At 49.1% G+C, this 25,211-nt stretch overlaps 1 protein-coding gene across 4 annotated transcripts; it reads left to right on the forward strand.

The window, feature by feature from the left end:
* Positions 1–12,572: 12,572 nt before the first annotated feature.
* Positions 12,573–24,110, forward strand: TIFA (TRAF interacting protein with forkhead associated domain). 4 transcript variants are annotated; one of them, XM_056116717.1, is made up of 4 exons: positions 12,573–12,659; positions 14,471–14,825; positions 15,849–15,907; positions 19,590–24,110. In XM_056116717.1, exon 4 carries the CDS (start codon positions 19,615–19,617, stop codon positions 20,170–20,172), a length of 558 nt encoding a protein of 185 aa, XP_055972692.1. In that variant the 5' UTR covers positions 12,573–12,659; positions 14,471–14,825; positions 15,849–15,907; positions 19,590–19,614; the 3' UTR covers positions 20,173–24,110. The 4 variants fall into 4 exon arrangements, with proteins under 4 accessions (XP_055972692.1, XP_055972694.1, XP_055972693.1 ...); XM_056116719.1 differs by having other exon boundaries at positions 14,471–14,794; XM_056116718.1 differs by lacking the exon at positions 15,849–15,907.
* The last annotated feature ends 1,101 nt before the right edge of the window (positions 24,111–25,211 follow it).

A 25,211-nucleotide genomic window follows, 5' to 3' on the forward strand; every position in this document is an offset into this window, starting at 1 on the left:
AGATGTTACTGACTCTTGCTCAAGTGAAATCGAGGAACAATGCGATTACAGTGATACAGTGATCACCCTCAGACAGAGTCTCCTGCCCCCACGCCTGGTTGCCCTCACCTGGGCCCCTTGGGTGGGGCGGGCTGAGTTTCCCTCCCTGCCCTGAGCAGAGCCCCAGCAGCTGAAGACTTCCAGAACCCAGCCACAGACAGGCATAAGAGAACTCTCCACATGCTCGGATGAGCCTCATGCATAAAGGAACTGACAGAGGAGCCCGGGTGTGTGGGACTTGGGGCTGAGATCTTCAAGCCTGCTCAGATGGGGACTGGGCCTCCTCCACCCAGATCCCTCATCTTACAGTAGCCAGACAGTTACACCCACCAACTACACGCACACCCCTCCCGCCCCCCACTGGCACCGTGTAATCCTATCAATGGCCAAGACCCAGAGACTATAAAACCAAGCTCCCACAAGCTTGTCTAGTTCTCACTAGAGAACCCAGCAAGCTACCGAAAGTATCCTGCCTGCAGGGCAGAGTCTAGAAAGCTCCTCAAGGCATATTTGATAAGCCAAAACCCAGTAACAATGGTGGGTCTCATTCCCCTGACTCTGAAAGAGCCTCCAATGTGGCACTTGCTAATATCTCAGGGCTAGGACAAATGGAGACGTTACTGGCAGCCCTCTCAAGGGAATCGAGGAATAACAGGATGACAGTGAAACAGCGATACAGTGAAGAATGACCAGAGGAAGTATGCCAAATGGATCGAATTACTCCTTGTCTTCCTGTTCTTACCCCACATTTTCTATAATGGCTATGACTAGCAATATAATTAGGGGTAGGTGAATTTAATCCAAAAAGTTCAGATGAGAACTCACCAAATAGACATTTCCATCACTGACTCAGATGAACTCTGTAGTTAAGGAGGGGGTGTGCGTGGGGTGGGGGTGGGGGAGAAGGTTAAACATGGAGCTAATTATAATGGATCATAGACCATCTAGGGCCCATCCTCGGCCTTTGCTCCCCGCCTGCAGTTACAAGCCTGGTTGCAGGCTTGATGTCAGCAGCATGTGGGTAGGGGAGAGGGGGAGCTCACATCCCCCAGCTACCAGTGACTATGAACACAGACACTGGGCTTCAGCACAGCCCATCAAACATACCCGAGGAGGAAGAGGGTCACGTGATCAAGGGACCTACCAGGGGACCTGTCTCCTCTTGCTCTCCGCACCTCATTGCACTCTTCAACGAGGAAGAGCTTTCAAATCTCTTCTTAGACTTATGAACTAGTGCAGCCACAAAGGAAAAGAAGTCTCAGGACTGAAAGTCTAACCATCTTGGGTGCTAACGGCTGATTATTCAATTAGAAAGGAAAGAAAGGGACTAGACTAAACAGCTTTCTGGCTGAGAGTCTATTTCTTGAAGTTCTGCAACTTTCTTTTACCAAACTTAAAATCCATTTATTATTCTGGGGTTTGCCGGAGAGATTTAGTCTTATTGGTTATTTATACAAAAACTTTACGAGTGGGTAGAGGACTTGCCTTGCATACAGCCAACCGGGGTTCGATCCCTGGTACCTCATCTGGTCCCCTAAGGCCGGCCAGGAATGATTCCTCAGCTCAGAGTCAGGTGTGAGCTCTGAGTACTGCTATGTGTGGCCAAACAAACAAAAAACACCACGGAAAGAGTTTGCACTAATGATTGCCACTTAAGAATGACAACATACATATAGTGTGCCAGGTTCTCCTGTTATGTTTTTAATCCTGTCAGATCCCCGAGGTTTATATAATTTTTCTTTAACCACTAGGCGTTTTGTTTCTCTTTCTCAGAACATACCTTGAAGTATGACAGAGTCAATAATCATATAAAAGTGAACCTGAGAGATGTACAATAAAGAATGACAATACAGAACCAGTGGAATAACTTAGTGACTTGGAATGCCTCACACACAAGCTCAAGTCCACCAGTTTGACCCCGGGTTCCACCTCGAGTACCAACACTGATTCTTCCTGTTGGTACCTGGCATCTCCACGAGCAATTTCTGCCCATCATATAACCTGGTGCCACAAAGGACCCCTAGCGAGAAAGTGCACATGTGGGCATCACAGCAAAAGGTACAAAGCTCACCGAGCTGGGCATGGGCATGACCCACATCCTTGCTGAGCTTATGAGCACTGCAGTGTGGGCATGTGCTTCTGGGGAGCACCATGGCCAGGCGCATGAGTGACTCCCAGTCAACACAATGGCATCAACCACAGAGAAGGGAAGCGGGGAGCCAAGTGGCAATGAAGGATGGTAAAACAGCAATGAAATATCCACCTACCGAACTTCGTCAAGAAACCACAGTAACCAGCAAAACCAGACTTCAGAGCTAGTGACAGGAGATAGTCTCCCTCAAACAGGGTGGCAACAAATACGATGACAAAAATATAAAGTTTACACCGAAGCCTTGAATGTGTGCTCTGATCAAAGCTCCTCAATCCACAGATGCTCAAATTGTCAGGAAAGAAAAGAATTCCACTGTATTAGCTTTTTTTTTTTTAATTTTGGGGCCGTGTTCAGCACTGTTCCCAGTCCAGTGGTACTTGGGGGACTATGCAGTGCCAGGGATCAAACCTGGGGCCTGTGTGCGAAGCATGTGCTCCAGTACTCTGAGCTTCCTCCTTAAATACACACATTTTTATGCTGAATGCAATAATCGACTCTTCATGCATTTAAGTGGAAGAGGCAACGCAATTCTAGTTTCAGGCTGGGAAGATGGCACAATGGGCTGGGTGCACGCTCACAGGAATCTCTGGTTTGATCCGTGGCATGGCACTGTCTGGTTCTTTAAGTTCTGCCAGGAATGAGCCCCAAGCACCAGCAGGCAGTAGCTCCCAAACCCTCCCCCCCCAACCAAAAATTCTAGTGTTTTCTTGGGGGTGGAGGGGACTTGGAGACTCTATTTTTGATTCCAAAGCTAGTTGAGGCAGGCTGTACAGAGAAGGGACCAGGGACCACTATGACAGTGGTAGTTGGGAAGGGAATGATTACTCTTATCCTACAACTGCTTCCTGAAGTGATTGTACAACTAGTTCCTGAAAAGAGGTAAGGGATAAACACGATAACCTTTCAGTATCAGTACTGTAAGTCTTAATGACCAAAAAGAAGGCGGGGGTGGGGTGGGGGGTGGGAGGGGCACGGGGAAGTGTCTGCCATAGAGGCAGGCTGGGGCAAGGAGTGATGGGAGAGAAACTGGGGATATCGGTTGTGGGAAATGTACACTGGTGAAGGGACAGGTCATTGAACATTGTACGACAGACACCTAATATGTATAGGTTTCAGTCACCATTGTATGACTGAACAACTTTATAACTGTGATTCAAGAACAACAAAAAAGAAGTAAATAAAAAAAAAAAGCCAGCTGAAGAAGAGAATAAAGATTGCAAGTCTAGGTGGAAGCACTAAGTTTTTCTTGAGGCCGAGGCTGACAGGGTTTGTGGGGAGGAGGTGGGGAGTAAAAGCCATGATTTGGGCCAGGAGGCAGGAGGTGCAGAGACTAGAGCTGGCTCAGTTTTGATCTGAAGTGAGTCTTGGTTGCTAAATAAACCGCATCCTTGGTCCTGCAGCAGCCGTACGTGGTGCCCACGGGCGATATTCCGAGACGCTGCCTAGGATACAGCTTCTGTGGGGCAGCAAGGAACCATGTGACTTGATTCACTTGAGAACCAGGAGGAAAGTGGAAAAACAAGAATGTGGAGAGCAGGCGGAAGCCTCGAGTGCAGACTTGTTAGAGCGACAAGGCACGCTTGGCGTGTCTTACAACTGAGGTGTTGGCCAGCACAGAGCAGGGATTGTTGTTCTTGCCAAAGCACTTGCCGGCCGCACGGAGCAAAGAAAAGTGAGAGAGGCAGGTAGCTGAGAAGATGCCCAGCAGAATGGCTTCTTGGCGGGTGGCATCCAGCCCTCTCTGATTGCCTCTCTCTGGCCCTTCTGGCTCCCTGCAAGTCACCCCTCCCTGCATCACTAAGGCTTCACGAGGTGGCCTTCCAAAGTCCCTTGCTTCAAATGTTGCTTCTCATGAAAGGACTCTTTTGACTGGAAATGCGAAGGCGTCTGATTTCTCTCGAGGCTTCTCCCTTCATAACGCTTCTCTATATTGGTATTCCTCCCACATCTTCCCATGTGTAGAGTCAGACTCCACCCCGGCAAAATCCCCCCAAAGACTGTTTCTGTCATGACTCCCTTAGTAGCCTCAGCCAGAATCCCAGGGTCAGCTTGTCAACCCGCTGTCCTTTCACACGGTCATCAGGGATCCCAAGTCAATGACAAGGAAAGTCCCCCAGCAGGTCTAGTGAGCTCCGTGATTGAGTTCTGCCTTCTTAAAAACCGGTTCCTGGGCCAAACAGGCAGTCCAGGGAGCAAGGTGCTTGCCCTGCATGTGGCCAACCCCTTGGTTCTGCCCCGGCACTGCATATGGTCCCCTGAGTACTTCTAGGAGTGACCCTTAGTGCAGAGCCAGGAGTGCACACTGACACTGTTGTGTGTGACCCCCTCCCTCTCCGCAGTGAAACAAAAACCAGTTCCGTTCCCCATTTTAGCAATAATCTAAACCCATACTTGTGGGAAACCTTTCTGTCCCTCTGTCCTCTTTCTGGGGCGGTCTGAGACGCGCAGATGCTCTCAGCACTCACAAGACAGCTAAACGTGCAGACCTGTCAAGTGACTTCAATGTAAACATGCCTGGGAGATCAGAAACTGGGTCACAGTCTGAGAAAACAGTCACACGAAGCTGTGCTCAGTCTCCACATCCAGTGCTCGGTCATTTAACCGCTGTGACTCACCTTTAAGGCGAAGAGGGGGGAAAAATACCTTAAGACGCTGAATGGAGTAAACTGAGAGAAGGTTGATTTGGGCACAATCTTCCTGAATCCGTTGGCTCTCTGGGTTTCAGGAAGGAATGTGAAAGCAAACAAGCCCCATCCCAGATGGCTTGTGCAATCTGCCTGTGCCCTGACACACCCCGTGGGCAACTGTGGAGCAAAAGGCCTTCCAGGGGCTGCCAGGTGACAGGAAAGGGTGAAAGGCCTTCTGGGGGCTGATGATGACAGGAAAGGGGAAAAGGCCTTCCAGGGGCTGCGCTGAGGTGATAAAGGGCCTCCTTCTAGAGCCATGAAACTTCAAGAAATGAAGAAAGTGTTCAGACACTGAAAAAAGAATCAGTCCTGGGGCTGGAGCGATAGCACAGCGGTTAGGGCTTGCATGTGGCCGACCCAGGTTTGATTTCCAGCATCTCAGATGGTTCCCCGAGCACCGCCAGGAATTATGCACCGCCAGGAGTAATTCCTGAGCGCAGAGCCAGGGGTAACCCCTGAACATTGCCGGGTGTGACCCAAAAATAAAAAAAATCAGTCCTCTGACAGCGAAGAGGATGCCATTTCAATTCATTTGGTTTCTGATCTGCTTCCTAATGAAATAGAAGAAATGCTGAGTAATCAGTATTGAGTCACTTTAAAACAATCTTACAATGAATCATTAGGTAACTGTTGCTTTGTTGTTGTTTGGGAGCTATAGGCAGAGGTACTCAGGACCTTCTCCCAGACTGTGGGTCACTCCCAGGGGTGCTGAGGGGATGGGCCGGGCCTCCCGCCCATCCCGCCTTCTGAGTCGGCTCTCCAGCCCCAAGTGTTTCATGTTTCATTCTGAATAGCTTGAGCTTTAATCTTGACAACGCTGGGGAGTCACAGGGAGAAAATGAAGGAATCTAGTAATTAAACCATTCAACACTCATGGCAATAGGAAGGAAGAATGAAAGAACAGGTTCATACCAGAAAGAGGGATCTCCATGGTGGACGGCATGAAGAAAATGAACTAACAAAAGTACAATGTTCATGAGGAGAGGCTAGAGCTAGTTTTTTTTTATGGGTGATAATAATTTTTTTGATTGAAGTGCTATATTTAAAATTGTGTTAATGGTAGTTTCCCGTGCACATAATTCCAATACCGCACCCATCACCAGTGTGACATCAGAGATAAATTAATGTGAGTAAGAGAGGAAATTAAAAGGAGGGAAAAACATATTTAGGAGACCGATTCATAGTCTCGGTAGGAGAGGGAAACTTGGGCAGACAGAACTGTTGCTGAGGGCCACAGAGGAGAACACGCACTGTCACAAAGAAGGTCACATCTGGGACATGTGGTGAAACTAGTGTGTGCAGGAAGAGGGGACCCAACGAGAAAGGAAAGAACACCTGGGACAGTGGTAGAAAAAACAAGACACAATTGTCTTGTCGGAGCAATAGTACAGACCTGGGTTCCATCCCCAGCATTCTATATGGTCCCCTAAGCACTGGCAGGAGTAATTCCTGAGTGCAGCCGGGTGTGGCCCTCAAACAAAACAAAACAACCCAAGGAACCCAAGACACAATTATGACCTAAGACCGGGCCTGGCCGTGTAATTTGCGGGGCCTCTTGCCCAACAATCACGGAGAATTTCAGGATGGTGGCAGCAAAGCCAAGTGCCGGGTGCTGGGGGCAGGGCCCTGTGCCGTGACTCAGGTCCCTTCCCAGAGGACAAGGCGGTGGGAGAGAGGGGTGCAGTGGGTGGGCTACAGATTCCCAATAGCGCTAGATTATGGGGCTGGGGGTGACCTACAGGGAGAGCTCCTGACCATAGAGCCACCCCATTGCCACCCCACCTGCCAAGTGCAATCTTGGCAGCTCTGCCCTTGGGGGTCCCTGGTGTCACACAAAGTGTGTAATCTCAGGTTTCGCCAGTCATGACAACAGCAATGACAAAGGGGCGTACTACTCAAAGAGGGATGGAATGGGAGGTTGGGAAAGTGTGCAAGGACTGGGCCCATAGTGCAATGGCAAGGCACGGGCTCTGCATGAAGGAGGCCCGTGTACCCCAGCACTGCTGGGCCGGCACAGCACCCCCTGACTCTCAGGTGTCACTGGGAGGGCTCCCTGGGCACCACTTAGGAAGGCCCCCGTCCACAATCAATAATGTAACATTTATACCGATGAAGTACATGCAAGGTTGATTTAGATTCATATGCAAAAATAATTTAGATTCCACATGGAGAGATCAAACAGAGTTTGATAGTATGTGGGAGGCAGAAACGAAGTTCCTCCCCAATATTCTTTTTCCCTGTTCCCACCCCCGTCCTGTACAGTCTCTCACTCTCCCTTGGGGGATGAGGCCTCCAGGACCCTTTGGGAAGCTTCATAACCTACTGGGATCATCAACAACCACCACCACAAGTCTACTGTGTGTATTATTCTACTGGTTATGTAACAAATTACCACAAACATGGAAGCTCCCAACAGTCCTAATCAAATGATCTGTTCCATGGAGCGACAGTCAAATAACTGATATAATAAGCCATATTTCAAATGTTTATCAGTGGTACCCTAACTAGAGTGCAGACATTACATATGCACTTAGGAGCTAAAGGAACTACGAGACCCAATAAATAACTAACATTCACGTCTTATTTCCAAATTTTGGCCCGAAATCTGGGCACTTTGCAGACACACTTTAGAAGAATTATGGATTTGAATCCGGAATGACGTGATGAATAAATGCCGGGACAAAAGAGTCACACCAATTTTCTGGTTTCCCAGCACACACAGATATTATATGAGCACTATACATTATACTGTAGTCTGCAAGCTACACAGAAGCACAGAGTTTAACAAAACAAGTCACATGCCTTAACTTAAGATGTTATTGCTAAAAAGCCGAACCAAACACAACAGACAAAAACGCTAACCATCATAGGAGCCTTCTACAAGTTATAGTCATTTTCAAGGTGGTGGAAGCTGATGGTTGGGGCACTTCTTAAAACAATCATAAACTTTGCCTCTTGCTGGACTGTTTCATGGAAGATTTCTCTACAGCCAGCAATGCATTTGATTGCATTTTACACCTGGCAGAACCTCTTTCAGAACTGGAATTCATCTTCTCCAACCTTACCACCTGCTGAGTGCATAGCCCCCCACCCCAATCCTTTTTTTGACATGTCAGTAATGGTTACAGTATCTCAAGAAGCCACTCTCTTTGCTCCTCTCCAAGAAGCAACCCCTGATGTGCTGTGATACCCCACGATGGTAACAATTCAGTCTCAACAGGAGGCTCACTTTCAATGCCACTTCTAATTTTTGCCTTTTCTGCAACCTCAGCCCTTTACTTCCTCCATTGAAGCCTGGAACCCTCTAAGTCTGGGCCCGGAATCAGCTTTGCTCAAATTCCTGTTAATGTTGCAATTTTCACTTCCTCCCATGGATTATACCCATGAATATTCCCAATAGCATCTGGAATCGTGAATTCTTTTCAGGTTTCTGATGTCCTTTCTCCAGATCAGAAGAATTGATCTCTAATCTGCAACCACTGAAACTTTGTAATGTGCCTGTCAAGTTGACAGGTGGGGCGGGGGGTAGGGGCGGCTGGGGGGAAGGGAATACAGGAACACTGGTGGAGGAAGTTGATGCTGGTGGTGAGGTTGGTGTTGAAATATCATATGCTTAAAACTCAACTATCTTTGTAAATCACAGTTCTTTAAAAAAACAAAAGAAAAACAATTGATTTCTATGGAAATTTAAGTATTTTTAAAACAACTTCAGAACGTGTTTGTTCTATACCTTTCTTTCTTTCTCTTTTTCTTTCTCTTTCTCCCTTTCTTTCTCCCTTTCTCTCTCTCTCTCTCTCTTTCTTTCTTTCTTTCCGGTGAGATAAACCATCACAAAGCTATTTATGATTCAGTTCTGGTCATACGATGTTCTAACACCTATCCCTTCACCAGTGTACATTCTCCACCACCAATGTCCCCAGTTTCCCCCCCAAACCCCTCTCCCACTCCCATCTGCCCCTGTGGCAGACACCTTTCTTCTTGTTCTTCGTCTCTCTGTCTCTGTCTGTCTGTCTGTCTGTCTGTCTGTCTCTCTCTCCCCTCCCCCATTTGTGGTTATGGTTTGCAACTGGGTGGCAGCTTTGGGTTGTACACGTGACTGCTAGGGCTACCGGATGTACAAGGGAGGTTGGTGGAAGTAGCCCATCCCATTTCTGAGAGAGCCTGAAGATTTCAGTCACAAAACCCGCATACCCCAATTTTCAGCAGATTAATATCTTGGTGAGGTCCGTCTCATTATGGTGGAGTTCAGTCAGGGGCATAGCAGTGATTTTGGATTGTGGGAGCAAGCGTCTTCTGGCAGCTCTGTTTGGGCGGGTACTGACACACCCGCCCCCCTCCGATCCCCAGCAGATCTTTCTCCATAGATTTAAATGGTCTGTTTGAACAGGAGTCAGGAATATGGACACAGGAGAATGTCACACCGACTTTTCACTTCCACTCCAACGCTTTGAACTTCTGTCTATCTCTGATTTAAGAAAAAGAGCAGGGGCTGGAGCAATAGCACAGTGGGTAGGGCGTTTGCCTTGCACGCGGCCGACCCGGGTTCAATTCCCAGCATCCCATATGGTCCCCTGAGCACCACCAGGGGGTAATTCCTGAGTACAGAGCCAGGAGTAACCCCTATGCATTGCCAGGTGTGACCCAAAAAAAGGGAAAAAAAAGAAAAAAAACAAACAGAAAAAGAGCAAAGTGAGATATCGCATGGGCTTCTGAATGTTGCCTGGGCAGGGGCATCGGCTTTGAGCAGAGTTGCCCTGAATCTGGCATCTGAGCTGGACAACAGAAATTGGATGAGGTGGACTCGGGGTGGAACAGCGCTGAGCAGAAGGCAGGGTCACACACCCTGCAAGGGACCCAACGCTCACACAACCCGAAGACCAATAAGGGACACAAGCCAGCAACAAGAAATAGGTTTTCCTTACACTGTTATAAAACAATACAATTTTCACTACTCTACTACAAGCAGCTTCCTCAATTTTTGATTTTATAATTTGTATTGTACTTAAATGCTCAAGTCCATCAGCTATCAAGTACTAATGAAAACATCTAAAAGAAACTTCCTTCTCCCCCACAGAAAAGTTTTTCCTAGTTCCAAAGTACCAAGTAATCAAATTACAAGTTATATTCTGACCAGGTGAAGGAGGACAAAGAAGGGGACAGTTCCTGGAAGCAATATTGATGCTATTTGATCATTAAATAAAGGAGCTGAAACCAAAGTTCACTTAGTGAGGAGCTTCCCAGCTGTGCCCAGGGGTCCTAGAACTGATATCTGGCCAGCTGATATCTGGGACACCATCGAATAAAAGGGCCTGAGGACTCGGTCCTGTTTGGGCCCTTCTGAGTTGGGGACCACCAGGTGACCACCTCTAGCCAAGGTCCGTAATAAACCATAAAAAAACTTTACATTTTAAAATCATGGTTTAAAAAAAAAAGTAAGAAAATTATGGTTTTAGAAGTCCCAGGAATGCGACTCACCGATGAGTTAGTCACACACTGTCTTGCATGCAAGAGTGAAGAGTTTGATCCCCAGTGCCACCCCACATGTCAAGTGCTATCTTTGGGACAGGACTCCCCCTGCCCCCCCAGCAACCCAGTGTGTGTGAGCACCCCCAAAGGAGCATCCAATCTCAGATATTGCGACAACAGCAAAACAAAGAACTTCGACGTGGTTTTTTGGGTGTCACATAGAAGCAGGGATCAAATAAAGCACAGGTTACAAATAACTTTGCCAAATTCAGCTATTAATGATTTTAAGTTCCTTTTAAACCTACCTCCACCCTCCCCAGGATCCTCAGAAAAATCAATACAATTAAATTACAGAAAAAAAAAACAGGATCATTTTTCTTTGGCGCTGAGCCTAGTTAAGCTTTCAGAAATCTGGGCCTTTTGTCAAAAAGTTTTCATAAACGCTGGAGAATCGCAAGGGTCCTGCATCTCTGCCATTTAGAGGGGGACGACGCAGGGCAGGTGACCGTTGCTCTGCCACGTGTCCCCTCAGACTCTAGTTCTTTAGGGGCTCTGGGAGGCCATTCTCGGGGACATTTGGCCAGCCCATTGGATGGTTCAACATTCAGGCCTGGAGGAGGTGGTTCTGAGGGTCACCACAGCCACCCACGGGGACTGGGGTGACCAGGAGGTGCTGGGCCTAAACCTGGGGTCTCACATGTGCAAGACACACACCCTGCCCTTTTCCTCCAAACCCCCTGCAAACTTGAGAGACTTTTCAAGTGTGCATTTCCGGCTGTTTTAATTTTTCACAACCCTATTTCAGTTTGACGGTCCAATAATTTGAACAGGTTTTCAGACAGGATGGGGGGAAGGAGGAGAAGGAGGAGGAGGAGGAGGGGGAGGAGGAGGAGGAGGAGGAGGAGGAGGAGGAGGAGGAGGACAAGGAGGAGGATGGGGGAAGAAGAGGAGGAGGAGGAGGAGGAGGAGGAAGAGGAGGAGGAGGAGGAGGAAGGATTTTGGCTGTTGGTTTTGGGGTCGCAGCTGGTCGCATTCAGGGCTGACTCTGAGCTCAGGCCAATGCTCAGGGGAGCGCATGTGGCTTGGAGGATGCAGCCGGGGTTGACAGGTTCAGGGCATGGCTTTCACCACCCTGTTCTTTCTCTCCTGTCACCAACAACACCTAAGAAGTCCTTTGCAGTCTATGCAGTGTCTCCATGCCTTAACATGAAAGTTCAGTGTCAGAAACTCCAATTCTGATCCCACTTTTTTTTTTGTTGTTTTAGTTGTTGGAGTTTATTGCTGTGGTCGGATTCCACACAGCTGCTATAACCTACTTTGGGGGAAAGATGAGCCTCTGGCTTTCCGGAAAACCGACAAGAAACTTGGCCGATTAGCCGCCAGCGCCGTAGCCTTTGCAGACTTCGGCCTCCCTCGCCTAGTTCCGGGCTCCTAACGGGCGCTGGGTGAGCCGCGACCCTCCGTCCCCCAACGTAGCGTCCCCTTGGGTGGGCTCCTAAGTGGCGCTGGGTGAGCCACGACCCTCCGTCCCCCAACGTAGCGTCCCCTTGGGTGGGCACCGGCGGGGACCGCGCCCTCGGACTGTCCGCGCGTGGACGCGCCTCGCCCACCTGCAGCTCTGAAGCGGGGTCTTTCCCGGGCTCGGCGCGCGGGGGGAGCGACGGCCAGAGCAGGTGGGCCGGCGGGGCGCCTCGTCCCCCCCCCCAACCTTCCTCCTCTTCTTCCTCCTCCTCCTCCTCCTCCTCCTCCTCCCACTGGGGCCCCCGAGGCCTCCGAGTGGTCCTGCCTCCTCCCACCCCCGGGGAACTGCAGCAGGTGGGCCCGGAGCCGCCGGGGAGCCAGCGGCGCGCGCATTCGCCCTGCAGCCGTCTCCGCCCCGGCTTCCCGCGCCACCTCCGGGGCGGGCCTCAGTTTACCCCTATGCGCGAGGTCGGGGGCGGTGCAGGCTGTGCCCCTGGCGGGCCGGGCTGGGCGGATTCCACTCCTCGCTCCCTCTCGCCACCCGGGGTCAGGGCTGGAGGGCAGCCCCGCTCCCCTTCGCGGACTCACCTCCCAGGTGGATGGGCGCACGGGCCGCGCGGAGGGTCCCCGGGGCGGGGGTAGGGGCGCAGCTGAGCTCGGAGAGAGGAAGCGACGTGACGGCCGCGGGTAGGTGTCTCGGATGCCGCCGCCTCTAGGGGGCGCTGCGGCCGGCGCGCGCGGCCCTATAAAGGCTCGGGGCCAGGGGGCGCGCCGAGCCGCGCGCGGGAGCTGCGGGTCCCCTGGCGGGCTGCATGGAGGCGGCGCGCGGGGAGCAGCGCGGAGCCCGGCCCCAGGTAACGCGCTGGCCGCGGTCTGGGGGTGTGTGTGGAGGGCTGGGGGCGGGGGCGTGCTAGCTGAGCGTTACCCGCAGAGGGAAGCCCCGTGCTCTGGCTCCGGGGTCCCGGCTTGGTCGGCCCCGGGATCTTTGCAATTGGGGGGCGGGCGCCCCCCGCAAAGGAGATCGTGGCAAGGGGGGCGTATGTCCTTGGTACGTCCGCGTCCTCTGCCTGGTCCGGGGCTGAGGGTCCCCGCGGGCCGCTGGAGCAACCGCTGCTTCCCGGGACTTTCCCGGGCCCGGGGTCGCGGGCTGGGATTTCCCGGAGGCCGGAGCCGCCCTGCCCCCCCCCCCCCCCCCCCCCCCCGCAGAGCGCGCACTTTGGGCCCAGGCGCACACGGGAGCCTGGAAAAGGAAAAGGAAAATTTAATAATGACCAGTTTCGGGTTTCGGGGCTTTTCCCGGCTTCGCTCCTGCCGCACTGGGCATTTCGCAAGAGCCGCGGGGTTCCGGGTTCCCCTCCGTCCCCTCCGCGACCCTGGCCAGGGCTCCGGGCTGGCCAGCAAGGTGGGGGCCAGCGCATTCCAGGGGCTTCCGGCCTCGTTACTGGGGAAAAGTGGGGCAGGGGAGCAGCAGGGGTGCGGGGTGGGGTTGAACGGGTCAGGCCCCCTGGGTTCCTCCCAACACCACACCCCCCCCATCCCCCGAATGTTTATTATTTTTTAGTTTTTGCTTTTTGGGTCACACCTGTGATGCTCAGAGGTTACTCCTGGCTCTGCACTCAGGAATTGCTCCTGGCGGTGCTCGGGTGGACCATCTGGGATGCTGGGAATCGAACCCGGGTTGGTCTCGCGCAAGGCAAACGGCTTCCCCGCTGTGCTATCGCTCCAACCCCCACCCCACCCCCCTGAAGTTTTGAAAAAAGAGAAACCCAGATGGCATACATGGGCTCACTGTTTCTGTTAAAACTGTTGGGACACCTGGCTCTTAATGAAAAACAAACAAAAAAATATCTGTATCTATATATCTCACTGCCTTTGTGACCTCCAATGGCCACACTCCCTTCTGTGGGGCTAATGCTCCTACCCACAGCGGGATCCGGGGGACAGAGAGGCCGGCAGCTGCACATACCCACCCTCCTTGCCTCTGAGAGGCAGGGCGCTTTCGCCCAAAAGGGGACTCACCACCCATCTTTTGCACGTGCTTTCCATAGGGGAGCAGGGGACACGAGCATCACTGTGTGGGACCTTTGCCACTTTTACACCTCTGATGTCCCTTATTTATCACAGTTTTATTAAGTTCATAGTTCATTAGTTTCTCTTCACCTCCTCTGTCCAGAGGAGACTGTGTGTGTGTGTGTGTGTGTGTGTGTGTGTGTGTGTGTGTGTGTGTTGTCGCTTTTATGGAGAAAACAGGCTGAAGTTCTGGGTATTCAGCGTGTGTGGTATGAAAGGCGGAGGGGACAGAGGATGGAGTGGGATGTGGTGGTGGTGGTGGAATGTTTCACCCTTGACCATAAAAGAGCCCTCCAGGGTGATTTGGACAAACTCCTCCTCCTTCTCTTCCTCCTTCTCCTTCTTCCTCCTCCTCCTTCTTCTTCCTCTTCTCTTTTTCTCTCTCCTTCTCTTCCTACCCCCCACCCTCTCTCTGTCTGCCTCTGTCTCTGTCTCTCTTTCTCTCTGATAACATCTCAACAGATTTGGAAAAGCAGCGTAGGGGGTTTTTTGGGGGGTCTCCCAAGCAGTGTTCAGGGGGCTTGGGGGCCCCTTGCTAAGGATGGAGCCACTGTAGACCAGGACATGCACCTTAACCCCGATACTCTCTCTCCAGCCCCCACAGGCTCAGTCCTAAGTCCTGGGCAGTCAGACCCGGCTCTGCTGGCACTCCAGAGGCATCCGTGCCAACTGCCGCACAGTGCCACACCCTGTCCACTGAGGCTCTCCGCGGCTGGACTCCCTCAGGACCCCTCACGACTCTCACGGAGGAGCTTTGCGGGTCCAGTTATGGTGGCTCTGTGGCCACTTCTCTGTCGTTGGCAGAGTGACTGGTAGCAGTGGGTGTCTGGCACAGGACAAGCTTCCAGAAAGTTCCAGAAGGAGAGGCGACCTGCCTTGCTCCAGGATTTGTATCCATCTCTCGAACCTCACGGTTTAGGTGCGTCTGCTCAGGTGCTCAAGGACGGAAGGTGGGTTTCTTGCTCAGATAACACATCCCTCAGCTTCTGTCTCTGGGTCTCAGGCCAGGCGGGTCCTCTGGGTCCTGGGGCAGGAACTAGCTTAAGAGCCAGTATTTTATTTATTTATTTTTATATTTATTTATTTATTTATGCTTTTTGGGTCACACCAGGCGTTGCACAGGGTTACTCCTGGCTCTTCACTCAGGAATTACTCCTGGCAGTGCTCAGGGGACCATATGGGATGCTGGGAATCGAACCTGGGCACGGCCGCGTGCAAGGCAAATGCCCTACCTGCTGTGCTATCACTCCAGCCCCGAGCCAGTATTAAAAAAAATTTTTTTTAAGACACCGTGATTTATAAAGCTATTCACAGCTGAGTCTCAGGCATGCAATGTTCCCACAGCAAACCCACCACCAGTGTTAACTTCTCTCTCTACCAGTGTCCCCCTCACGCCCCAACCTGCTTCTGTGACAAGCTTTTTGTTTTTTTAAGGGAGGGATTTTAGGTAGCATGGTTTCCAGTACTGTTAGTGACGGGGTTGCATGCCTAACATGTTCGAGCAGCACGTAGTCCACCAGAGTGACCTGTGCTTCTGCTGTCCTCTGACCCCAGCTGTGGTTAGCTTCCTGCTGAAGACCAGTTCTTAGTTTCGGTTGCCTTGGATATTTGTTCTTCCCCTACTATATTTCTTCATATCCCGCATGAGTGACATCATTCTGTGTCTGTCCCTCTCCTAATTTCACTCAGCATGATCCTCTCCAGATCCATCCACATAGCAGCATGATTTCAACTTTCCTTTTTTTTTTTTGGTAACACATTTGTTGGTGCTCAGGATGTACTCCTGGCTCTGAGCTTAGGAATAACTCTTGGTGGGCTCAGGGGACAAAGGGTATGCTGGGGATCGAATTTGGGTTAGCCACTTGATCACCTGACTTCCCGTTAATCATCAATTTGCTCGAGCGGGCGCCAGTAATGTCTGCATTTGTCCCCGTTGCATGCTAGTGTAGCCCAATGGCGTTTGTTCGTTCTAGGAACACGAAGAGCCTCAAACCGATCGTTCAGGGTCTTGACGAAGAAGTCTGACCATCTGGTAGGTGGGCGGCCACGCGGTCTTTTGACGTCCTGTGGAATCCAGTCGGTAACGGCTCTAGTTCAGCGGTCATCTCCAAATCTCATTACGTGTCCAGCCCATCTGATTTTCGACGCCTTGGCAAACGAGACAGCGTCCTTGATTCTTTTTTTTTTTTTAATTTTTATTAGTGAAACACCATGAGGTACAGTTCTTGACCGTCGACGGAGGTCGGAACTCCAAATTCTTTCTCCCATTTGAGTGAAACGTGATACTCCAAGCATAGCTCTTTCTATTCATCTTTAGGAGACCCGAATAGCGTTCTCATCCTATTTTCATAGGGCCCAGGTCTCTGAGGCGTATGTTAACGCAGGAAAAACAGTGGAATCGAAGAGATGTGCTCGGAGCCGGAGGTTCTTCATTCAGTAATTACAATGGGTCTCATTCCCCAGGGTTAGCCACATGCGAGGCAAATGCTGTACTATCGCTCCGGCCCCAACTTAATCTGTTCTTATAGCAGAGTAGTGTATACATTCCATTGTGTATACATCTCATAGTCTGTTTATCCAGTCATCTGTTCTCGGACACTTGGCTTGTTTTGAGCTGTTGTGACTAGTGCTACAGTGATCAGAGGAATGCAGATGTCTTTTTGATGTAGTGCTTTGGGGCCCTTGCTGTGCCATATGGAAGAGGAGCCAACATTTGACAGTATGCCTCAATTCAGGGTCACCCTGGAGTTGAGTCTCTGGAAGTTTATCAGGCCCTGAGAATTGATTCTCACCTAGACACTTGTTGCCTCTGATTTGAAACAAAGATGCCAGCTCCCTGCGCCCTCCCCCGCCCCCCCAAAATGAGCTTTCTGTCTGCCTTGGTACAAGGCATAGGTACCTGAGTGAGCTAACTTTTCTTGGTGGTGGTTCTGCTCAAAAGATGGATGTCTTGGGTGGAGGGATGGTAGAGAAGAGAGGGTTCTTACATGGCATGTGGCTGACCCAACTTCGGTCCCAAGCACCACATAAGCTCCCCTGAGTGATCCCTGAGCACAGAGCCAGGAGTAAGCCCTGAGTACAACCGGTGTGACCCAAAACCAAACCAATGAGACCAAATCAAAAAAAGAAAAAAAAGGATGTCTAAGTAATAGTTTATAGTGAGATCACAAAAGGAAAATTTGTGTTGTAACAAATATGAATGCTGTTCACAGTTTGATATATTTATTATTATTTTTTTTTCTTTTCTTTCTTTTTTTTTCTTGGAGAGGGTCACAGCCAGTAGAGCTCAGAGGACCAAACAGAAGACAGTGCAGGCAAGGCTACATTGTGTTCTTGTTGTTTTATTTATTTGAGGGCCACATCCACTGGTGCTCAGGGCTTACTCCTGACTGCGCTCAGGGATCACTCCCGGAGGGGCTCAGGGGACCATAAGGTGTGGCTGGAATTGAACTCAGATCAGCTGCATGCAAGGCAAGTGCCCTAGCTGCTCTACTATTGCTTTGGGCCCACACTGTGGTTTTTAATCTACTTCTCCTGTAGGAATTAGGTTGTTTCAAGTCCAGCAATGGAATGAGACGGTGCCTGCTGTCATCCAGTGAGCAGCAAAGCGAGCAAAATGGATGGGTGCTCACAGTGCTTTTTTTGTTAATAACACTAGTTCTTCTCAGCCACTGATTGCATCACTTCATGCTTTGTGATACTTATTCTCTTAAGTTGTGTCATGACTAATGAGATTTGATTATCAGAATTCTCTTCAAATCAGCACAGGATCTCCAAACCAACTCTGCCCTTTTTATGGGCATTCTTGCAGTTTCATGGTCATTCTTCTCTTCTCCCTCTTGGCTGGCCCAGACTTTTTCCCAAATGGAAATTCTTAATAGAAGATTTATTTCTAAAGTGAATAAAAAAGGGAATTTTGCTTGGCTGTCACGAATGGAATAAACCGAGTTTGGTTTTTAGCAGTATAACCTTGGAAATAGAAGGGAAGATTCTAAAAGCTAAAAGCAGCACTGTTGAAAAAGAAAGCATCTTACTTTGTTTTTTAAAACCAGCATAATTTTGAGACTAGTATCTAACATAGAAGGCAAACAGAAAGCAATAAAAATTCAAATCAGTCTCACTTAGCACTTGGATACCCAACCCTGACTGGATGTGAAAGGAACAGAATACAGAATACCCAGCATCAGTGGAATTTGGTTCCTGACCATGCAGGGATCAAGGTGTTTCAGAGCTCCTCAAGAAGGATATTGATTTGTCTAGAAATAGGGGAGAAAAATGCTCTTTTATGTATTGAAAAATGCAAGATCTGGTATATAGTCTATTCCTATAGGTAGAAGAGATTTTTCTGTGTGTTGAAACAAGTATCTCTCCCAGGCTTGTCGTAAAAAGAACAATAATTTTTCTAAGGATTCAGGCATTTTTCAGTCATTGACTCTAGAAGAGGAAACAGGATGGAATTGGAGAGAACATAATCTTTCTTTATATTCTTTTTCGCAATTTGAACTTTTAAAACCTGTGCTGTAGCTCTTTTAGTTTTCAAGGTTTTACTTTACAAGTTACACTTCATAAAAGTTTTAATAATGAATTCTCCTATCCCACTCCATAACTTTATTCCACTGATGCTGAAAGTGTAGGTGAGGGTAAGGGACTCAGGTGGCCGTAATGGTCAGTCAGAGCCTCTGGATCAGGGACAGTTTGTGCAGTCAGAGAAATTGCTCCTTGACAGGAACAGACCAGAACATTAAAGTATCACGTGGAGATTTGGTAAGATGTGTTATGTCCAAATTCCAAGATGGCACAATAGCTTTTCAGAACATTTATTGTAGCGACTAGAAATGACTGAGGATATAAAGCATCATTGTCATTACTGTAATGTTTAGGTTAGACAGACTTCACAATTCATCATCTGATTGTAATGCTATTAAACAGTAGGGGACCAGGGAGGTAGTTTTAGTGGTAGAAATCATGCTTGGCCTGTTAGAGGCCCTGGGTTCAATCCCTGGTACTGGGGGTGAAGAGAAAAGTAAGTAAATTGGAGCCCCCTTCTCTCCCTTCTCTGCAGTATCTTCTTTTCCTTTCCTGGATGAACAACAGGAGGACCGTGACCGTGACTTTGTTATTATTAACATTAATTTCTTATTATTGTCCTGATTATTGCCATAATTATTGTTTGTTTTTGTGCCAGGCCCAGTGAGGCCCAGGGGTCATGCCGAGCGTGATACTTAGGGGATGCTCCTCGGGGGACCATGGGGGACCAGGAATTGAACCCTGGCTCCCTGCATGCCAGCACACACTCCAGCCCATTGAACTGTCTCTCTGGTTCTGTCCAGATTATTTAAGGTCAGGGCTTAGAGTCAAACTAATATGCCAGTTCTCGTAGGGCTTGGTGTGGAACTCCCTGGTTTCTTAAAAGTATGTCGTTCTCCTTTTTAAATTGTTTTTCCTGTTTTGGGGCTACAGCTGGTGGTGCTGGGTACAGGGTCAATCCGAATGGTGCTCAGGGGAGCATTCAGTGCTGGACATCAGAGCTAACTGTCCCCCTTGCACAGCCTTGCACCCCAGCCAGTTGAGCCCTCTCCCTGACCCTGAATTGCTTTTTTAACTCCAAGTCTAAGCAAACCACCTATCAGTAGATTTTCCTCCAAATATGAGAAGGGGCAATCTCAATGCCTAACGTGCCGTAGGGAATTAACACGCTGATTCAATTGTTCCAGGCTGGTGAGGTTTGGAGGCCCCACCATGTCCTATTTCGAAGAGGCTGACACGGAGGAGACAGTCACTTGTCTGCAGATGACTCTTTACCACCCCAGCCAGCAGCAAAATGAGATCTTCCAATCAATAAAGTTTTACAACCGGGAGAAGCTGCCCTCCAGCGAGGTGGTGAGATTCGGCCGGAATTCCAGCATCTGTCGCTACACCTTTCAGGACAGACAGGTTTCACGGGTCCAGTTCTCGCTGCAGCTGTTTAAAAAGTTTGACAGCTCAGTGCTCTCATTCGAGATAAAAAACATGAGCAAGAAGACCAGCCTGCTGGTGGACAACAAGGAACTGGGCTACCTCAACAAGATGGATCTGCCCTACCGGTGCATGGTGCGGTTCGGCGACTACCAGTTCCTGCTGGAGAAGGAGGACGGGGAGTCCTTGGAGTTCTTTGAGACCCAGTTTATCTTGTCGCCAAAGTCACTGTCACAGGAGAACAACTGGCCAGCTCAGAAGCCTGTACCTGAGGACGGCAGCTACTCATCTTGGTGCACCCAGGACAGTTCGCCCTTGGAAATGGATGAAAATGAGTTCTGAGCCTGGAGGACTGAGATCAGGAAGGACAAGACAGACTCGGGGACACTTGACAGGTGCTTGCGTATCGTGCCGTCATCACCTGCCAGCGCCTGGTGTCCCTCAGACTCTCTGTCAGACTCTCAATGTGTGGACGTTACTTTAATGTCTGCTGGCGAGTTAACGCACGACACCTGCCCTTGGCTTTGCAGGAACGGGGTTGTAAGATCAGGTGGTGATTTCCGTTGTCTGCTGGATTCCGTTTGGCCGCCGGAAGGCACCGTCTCTGCATCTGGTCCTGTCATTTCAGAGCTGCCCTTTGCCCAGCCCCGAGCCACAGGCAGGTTACACCTGGCGCTTGAAGCCGGCTGCGCTCGAGGTCCCAGGTTTCTGGACCCGGCGTGCTGAGCGTTGGCTGCGTGTCAGCGCGTCTCTGTGCCTTTACTATGGGAAGATTGATTTGAGAAAGAGTAGCTTGGTATTTCACTTCTGGAGAATGAGTGTTTGTTCCCCAGAACAGAGTTCTCATTTAGTTCGGCATCTAAGTATTTAAACATGCCAAAAAACCACCATTCTGCCTAGATTCAGATTTTCCCTTTTTGGTTTGAAACAAATTTTAAGTCTGTTCTAGTCTATGTAATACATATCTGGTCCCTGAATTCCCCCCCTTTTTTTTTATAGCCTTTAGTGTTTTCTCTATTTTTCTAAGCATTTTCTTTGGAACTTATTTTTTTTATTTTCCTTTTTGGTGCTTGAGCTATTCTCAGTGTGGTGCTGAGGATTGAAGCACAGCCTTCTGCATGCAGTGTTTGCCCAAGAGCTGTTTGAGCCAGCCCACGGCCCTGGACTTGTCCTGACCTTCCCCACAGTGATGGGTACCTTCTGGGCTACGTGGTGCCAGGGATCAAACCCAGGGTTCCAAGCATGCCCTCCAGCACTCTGAGAAAGCAAGCAAAAATCTGCTCTTAAGACTACTCTGTACAAATATTATTTATATTTCTAGTAGTATATAAATAAAAAAGATTATATTTCTAATAGTATAAATACATGTACTCTGTTCTAAAACTGTAGAAAGCAAAGAACTGCCAGGATTACTCTATACAAATATATAACAAAATAATTTATAATAATTTTTAAATATTTTGAAGATCATATCTTTTAAAATAGGTGCTTCTATTTGAGATTCTCATTCAAGTGATTCGAACTAGGTAATCAGTGACGTTTAAGTAACATTCAAGTGCTCAGATTTGCTAAATCCTAGCACTACCAAGAAGTGAAGCTCCATGTGCGATTTATTTTTTTCAGGTAGACCAAGTTTTCTACATTGTGTTCATTAAAAAAATTAAATAACATATTTCTAGATAAGTCTGTGCGCTATGGCAGAATGAATGCTGACTTACCATCTGTGAGACTCTGGGTTTGATTGATCATCAGCAAACACCAAAACTCTTTCTAAGTTTTTTTCTCTAATTTATGTGCTTGAAATTTTCTTCCTCAGCTCACCCTTCCCTGTCGCTGTCCCTGCAGTGGCCAGCAGCCATGCACTCTGGGCTCCGGTGCCATGGTCTATGGGCGCAGCGCTCAGATGCTGCATCAGCTGATGGTATTGGGGATCAGGGGCCTCAGTGGTGGTCCCGGGCCATAGTGGGAATCACACTGGCATGAGGAACACCACCAAGTTCTTAGCTGAGACCTCAGCAGGAAGATGTCCACTACCCAGCCAGTTTTCTGTCTCCCCACCCCAGACTTCTATTCCAAACTAATGTTTTTTGTTTTTTTTTTTTAAACAAAATTGGAGGGTTTGAGCCACCCCTGGCAGTGCTCAGGGCTTATGCCTGACTATGGATTACTCTTGGCGGGGCTTGGGGAGCCATATGAAATCAAGTGGGGATCGGCTATATGCAGAGATAACCCCCGTACTATTTCTCTCACACTTAAGTATTTTTCTTCAGCCGCCTGAACCCGGAACCTCTCGCACCCTAAGCAAGAATCATACCCCTAGACCAACGGGCTGGAGCGATAGCACAGCGGTAGGGCGTTTGCCTTGCACGCAGCCAACATGGCCGACCCGAGTTCGATTCCTCCGCCCCTCTCGGAGAGCCCGGCAAGCTACCAAGAGTATCTCGCCTGCACGGCAGAGCCTGGCAAACTCCCCGTGACGTATTCGATATGCCAGACACAGTAACAACAAAGTCTCCAATGGAGACGTTACTGGGCCCGCTCGAGCAAATCGACGAACAACAGGAGGGCCTTTACCTTTTTTACCTTTAAGTATTTTTCATAATTTTCTGGCTTCTCACTAAGAATGTTAAACCTCTCTAAACTATTCCTGATTCACCGTTTAGGTGCGTGATACCCAGCACCCTCACTCCTAACCCTGAGCCTCCAAGTACATCTATGAAAGTGGCCAGTGTGAGGCCTCCGAAGAACCTCCTATGCACCATGACAGGCTGCATTTCAGCAAAACAAGCAGTAGGCCTAAATTTCTGTCCCCCACCCATCCCCCCGAAGAATTCCCTGAGACTGTCCTTGGCCAAAGCTGGAAATCCCCTAAACGCCTCTAGCCAGTCCTGTAAGTAGGATATCTCTGGGCACAGCAGGTGGGCATGACCAATTAGCTCACAGACTTGTGACTGCTTTGACGCAATTCTTGGGAAAAACTGCCAATGTTGCTTTTGTAACCATGTCATATAATGTTCCCTGGAACTAGGGTCAGGGTCCTGGTCAAGAGTCCACTGCGTTGGATGAGGCCTGGACCCTAGCTTGGGGTAGCAATAAAGGTTCCTTTGCTTTGGCATTCTCATTTCTGGAACTGGTCTCTCTGCAAGAGGGAAACCCGGAAGCCAGGCATAACCGCTAGAAAGATCACCTCAGTTGCCATATCCACATCTTCCCTCTCCTGCTCACTCCTTGGGGTTGAGTAATAGCCCCATCCCCTACCAGCACCTATTTCCATGTGCTAATCTTCGGGACCTGTGACTGCAGTATTACATGGCAGAAGCAGCTTAGTTGTAGGATGGAATTAAGGCTGCTAATCGGGGACCTTTTAAACTGAGTGATTATCCCGAATTATCTGAGTGGCCCAATGACTCAGAGGCAGGAAGAGGCAAAACAGCATGTGGGTCTAAGACGGAGGGTGACACCTCCTGCTCCTGCTGGAGGTGGAGATGAAGGGGCCCCAAGACAGGAGACATGCACAGCTCTGGAAGACACAAATGTGCATTGGACATCTCACTGCTACACCAGTAAAGGCGCCCGCGGGAGCAGCTGTATATGTGGACCCCTTGCAGTGAACTTCTAACCTATACAACTGGAGGATGGTAAAACTATTGTGAGCTCAATTGTAGCCACTGCTTACAGCAACAGAGAGACTACATATTCCCACCTGAGCTCATTCTGCTCCTCTTCCCACTCCTGTCAATCAGCTGCCTGCATTATACCATCTTTTTCTACCAGGTAACACTTCCTGCTCCATGTGGATTTACAAACCAGATGTTGGTTAGAATTGCTTACAGTGTAACTAGACTCAGGATAAAAAAAGATTTTTTTTTGTAAACAAAGTGTGAATACTTTGACCAGTAGTACCTGCTGTCACATTTTGACCATTTTGGAAGATCTCACTTGTCTGGTTTCCAGTCTCTGAGACTAATAAATGAGTCACTGAGTTAAGAGAGTCTAAATACTGTGGAATTCAGATGCCATTGTCTTGAACCAAGAGTTGTTAGGCGATTATTTAGAAAAACCCCAATGTCATAGAATTAAATGGTTAATAAGTCCTTTTAATTTACATCTTGGTAAAAAGGTTTTGTTCAATTTGACAAAGATTATTATTTTTTTCTATAAGGACACACAAAGTGGAAGAGGTTGCTAAAACATGATTTATCGTCGTCGTCCAAAGACCTAGAAATCGTGCAGTGGATTCCAGTAGTAATACAGGTTTTGGTTACAAGCTGTAAAGGAAGTGGGAGGATCTGAGAGAATCTGGGGCAGGGGTGAGGTAGGAGGGGCTGCACCTTGGGCAAGGCTGCAGCTGTTTCAGGAGCGTGCTGTGAGCTCCCGTTCCACGGTGTGCCAGCTCTCAGAACAAAACCCCTGTTGCTCCTCAGTCACCCGGTGAGAAGCTGAGCTCTTGCTTTCAGTTCTAAGGAGGCTGATCGGGGCCCAGCCCTGCCACTACCAGCAGAGAAAAAGCGTCTTCCCAAACCGTGCCTCAGAGGGTGTTGTTGCTCAGTGGTGCTCTAATTAAGTCATGAAACTTGAAGGAAAGTGCTTTGTGGGGGGCTTCTGAAGTGGCGGGTACACGGCTGTAGCTTCCAGTGCTGTATCTCCGGTCCCACGTCATGTAGGGTTTTCTGCAAGAAAACGGTGTGAGCTCATTCATCTCCTGTGTAGACTCATGTCTGCAGTCAGCTCTCCCTTGAGAAACTGTTTTGTTCCATTCTAGGTTTAAGTTACTGCTAGCTGCTGACTGATCACAGCAGCCTGTATCTTCGCTGCAGAATGTTTCACCTCCTGGCCCTTCTTTCTCAGTTCATTTCTTATGGTGATTGTTATGATGAAACCAAAGGCTTGTTATTTGACTAACTGGGCCCTGCCTGCACAAGCTAAGGTTCCCTGGCAGAACTCCACAGCCCCTTTACCTGCTACCCCACTTCTCAGCTGACAACTTTGGCTCACTGTTTTCCATTCCTTTATTATGAAGAATGATGCCCCGCAACAATTTTCTATCTCAACAGAATATAAGTGAAAGAGCAGGAACTTTCAGGTCCTTTTCACTCTGTCCTTAACAACCGGGGGACAGAGTGAAACTGCTAGAGCCGCCAAGATTTGCCGACTGTCATTTTCAGAATTTTATAAAAAGATCAAGAAAATGTGTAATCTTCCTTTAGCATGAAAATATAAACATTTTCAAATTCAGTTATTTTTGGCTCAGGGCATGTTTAAGAAAGTATCTCGGGCTGGAGTGATAGCACAGCGGGTAGGGCATTTTTGCCTTGCATGTGGCCGACCCAGGTTCAATTCCCAGCATCCCATATGGTCCCCTGAGCACTGCCAGGAGTAAT

The sequence above is a fragment of the Sorex fumeus genome, unplaced genomic scaffold (assembly GCF_029834395.1).
Source record: "Sorex fumeus unplaced genomic scaffold, SorFum_2.1 ptg000033l, whole genome shotgun sequence".
Lineage (NCBI taxonomy): Eukaryota > Metazoa > Chordata > Mammalia > Eulipotyphla > Soricidae > Sorex > Sorex fumeus.